This window comes from Epinephelus fuscoguttatus, linkage group LG15 (genome assembly GCF_011397635.1).
Source record: "Epinephelus fuscoguttatus linkage group LG15, E.fuscoguttatus.final_Chr_v1".
Taxonomy (NCBI): Eukaryota; Metazoa; Chordata; class Actinopteri; order Perciformes; family Serranidae; genus Epinephelus; species Epinephelus fuscoguttatus.
In genome coordinates, this window is record NC_064766.1 from 26,328,720 (window position 1) to 26,331,483 (window position 2,764).

General features: G+C 45.1%; 1 protein-coding gene across 1 annotated transcript; it reads right to left on the reverse strand.

Moving 5' to 3' along the window:
- Positions 1-338: 338 nt before the first annotated feature.
- On the reverse strand, positions 339-2,547 carry LOC125902554 (transcription factor HES-1-like). The gene is made up of 4 exons (XM_049599003.1): positions 2,260-2,547; positions 2,075-2,170; positions 1,906-1,993; positions 339-1,189 (listed from the first exon to the last, which is right to left on the reverse strand). Exons 1-4 carry the CDS (start codon positions 2,365-2,367, stop codon positions 738-740), a joined length of 744 nt encoding a protein of 247 aa, XP_049454960.1. The 5' UTR covers positions 2,368-2,547; the 3' UTR covers positions 339-737.
- Positions 2,548-2,764: the final 217 nt, after the last annotated feature.

Consider the following 2,764-nt stretch of genomic DNA (forward strand, 5'->3'; position numbering starts at 1 on the left):
TATCGCTCTTCTGGTGGAAGATCATGCAAAGAACACATTTAATCCCTGAGTAACACCAGTATCTTATTTAGCCTGGTCTTCTTTTAGCCTGTCTTCTCTTCTGATAGCTTCACGCCCTGATCTATTTCAGCATGATCTCCCATCCTGCAGGAGCACATCCAGGCCTGCATATATCAACAGATCCTGCCCTACCCTCCTCTCAGCGCTGACAGCACACCTCTTGGGCTCAACATGACCTCTCAGGTTCCTTACCTCATTAAAGAGGTATTTAATTGCAGCCAGAAAGTAGTTAATGCAAAGGGCACGATTAGGTGTGGACTAGGTACACAGGTGGGGGGATGTATTTATATCATACAAGGAATGTTAAAAGACTTTCCACAGGTCTGAGATCGTGGCAAAGTGTAACCTATATAGCATTTTTCAAACATGACTACCTGATGAGGTTTTGGAAAAGAGAAATGACAACGCCATAGTAGCAAATATTGTAGTAAACATCATAAAAACATTTTATTAATCTCAAAAATACAGTGCTTTTCAAGAGCTTTTCAAGGATTTTCTTGCTCCATCAAAAACAGAAAATCACAGCGAGCAAAGAGGCCAAGAAAATCTCCTAATGTCCATAAAAAAACACAAGTGTGTGTAAACATCCCTCTCAACAAGGTTTAGAAAACATTTACAAAATGTACAAAAATATGTTTTATTGTGTGATAGTCCTTTCACTCCCCAAAACTGATTTCCTACCACGGTCTCCACACAGAGTCTGAGGTGACCGGAGGTGCAACAGGAGACATGTGATGGCTGTTTTGTGCACTCAGAGGCATGAGAGCTGCGCTGGGAACAAGAAATGCAAATTGTCCATCCGGTGTCGGCACCACCTGGAAGCCACCGTACAGCTTCATCGTCTCCGGGGAGGCGTGTATCGCTGAGCTGCTTTTGCAAGGCACCTGCGGAGCGGAGGCAGCCGGACTCTGTGTGCCAGTCTGTCCGAGTCCCAGCGCGCCATGGTGAGGTGAGTAGAAGCTGACTGCATTGATTTGGGTCACGCAAGCTGCCAGGTGGCTGAGGAGACGAGTCCTCACCTCTGTGTTGACCCCTTCACAGGTGGACAGGAAACGGGTGACCTCTCCTACACACTCGCTGAAGCCGGCTCTGTATTTACCCAGGAGGGACGGGTCTGTGTTCACAGCAGCTGGAGAGGAAGATACAAATACATGGATGAATATAAATATGCAGATAGATAGATAGATAGACAAAATAACCCCCCAAAAAAGAGGCAAAACCACCATGAGAGGTGGTGGGGCCTTTGGCATATCTGTGCCCGGGGGCCAATTCTTTCATTATCCGCCCATGGATAATAGATAGATAGATAGATAGATAGATAGATAGATAGAGTATGGACTTAAGAACGTTGTAAAGATAATATTAAAAGTTTACAAACACAAAAATATTGTTCAAAAATTGACTAATTCAAATACAAAAAATGTATTTAAGGTATTCTGAAAAGGGTGGGAAACAAGAGTGTAGGTTTGGTTTTAACATTGGGGCGGGGGGCATATGAAATGGGGGTCCTCTGCCTGAAAATTTTGAGTACGAGTCACTTATTTTATGCATTCTTTGGATTTTTACGCATCAATTTGTGCCTTTCTGCAACAACTCGTGGCATAAATATCTTTAATTCTGTCAAAATTAAAATCCTCTGCCATATTGTCATGTTTTTACTGGGTGGGGGCAAATGCACATGTTAAAGGGGGACTTGTCTACTGCGTCCCCCACCCTGAAATCTACACCTATGAGTGGGCAATAAATCTTACTGACCGTGGGAACATGTTTACCATCTAAAGTTAGACATCCAAGAATTACAGCGCGCACATCAACATGGTCAATCCAGAAATGGTAGTTACTCACCAGTCATCTGAAGTCGCTGCAGGTTCCTGAGGTGCTTCACAGTCATCTCAAGGATGTCCGCCTTCTCCAGTTTGGAGTGTCTGGAGCTCTAAATGGTCAAAAGTGATGTTTTAGTTGTGGATTTACTCATCTGGTAATTTATCTTAAAGTAAAGCTTTAGTGTTCTTACATCTTTCTTGAGTGCGTCCAGGATGAGGGTCTTCAGCTGACCTAGACTCTCATTGATGCGCGCACGTCTCCGCTTCTCCATGATTGGTTTGGAAGACTTTAAATAAAAAGAATACTGTTTAGACGACAGCTTCAAAATAAAATAACACCACGGGAATATTAGAAAAACCAACAGATCATAGATACCTTTCTGTTCTCTGTCAGAGTCCGGGGTTTCTCGGGTGTGGACTCGCCACTTGCCGGTGTGGCAGCAACCGCGGATGGAGATGTCCTCTCTAAAGTACCGGCTGGCATCTTCAGGGTTATAATTAAAATCAAATCCGAATAAAAAAAACTTTATCAAAACAGATTAATGCACAGCAATAAAAAACAGTCCAGTGCAGTGGGTCCCGCCTTCTCTTCTCCTGGCACACCACGGAGCAGTTTACCGATGACAAATGTCACAAGTGACTTCTGTCTCCTCGCCAAGCTGACGTCCACTCCGATCCTGTTTTCCAGCGCCTCGGGTTTTATTTATAGAGCCCGAGCCTGCACGCGAGCGGCTCGTGTGCGAGTTCCCCGGGTTTCATCACACCGGCCAATGAGCGCGCGGGACACGGTGCCCGGGGAGGCGGCGGGCTCGTGCGTAAAAGGCGCTGCCATTGGCTACCTGTCAGGATGCTGAGAGACTGATGTACAAAGAGGAGTTAGT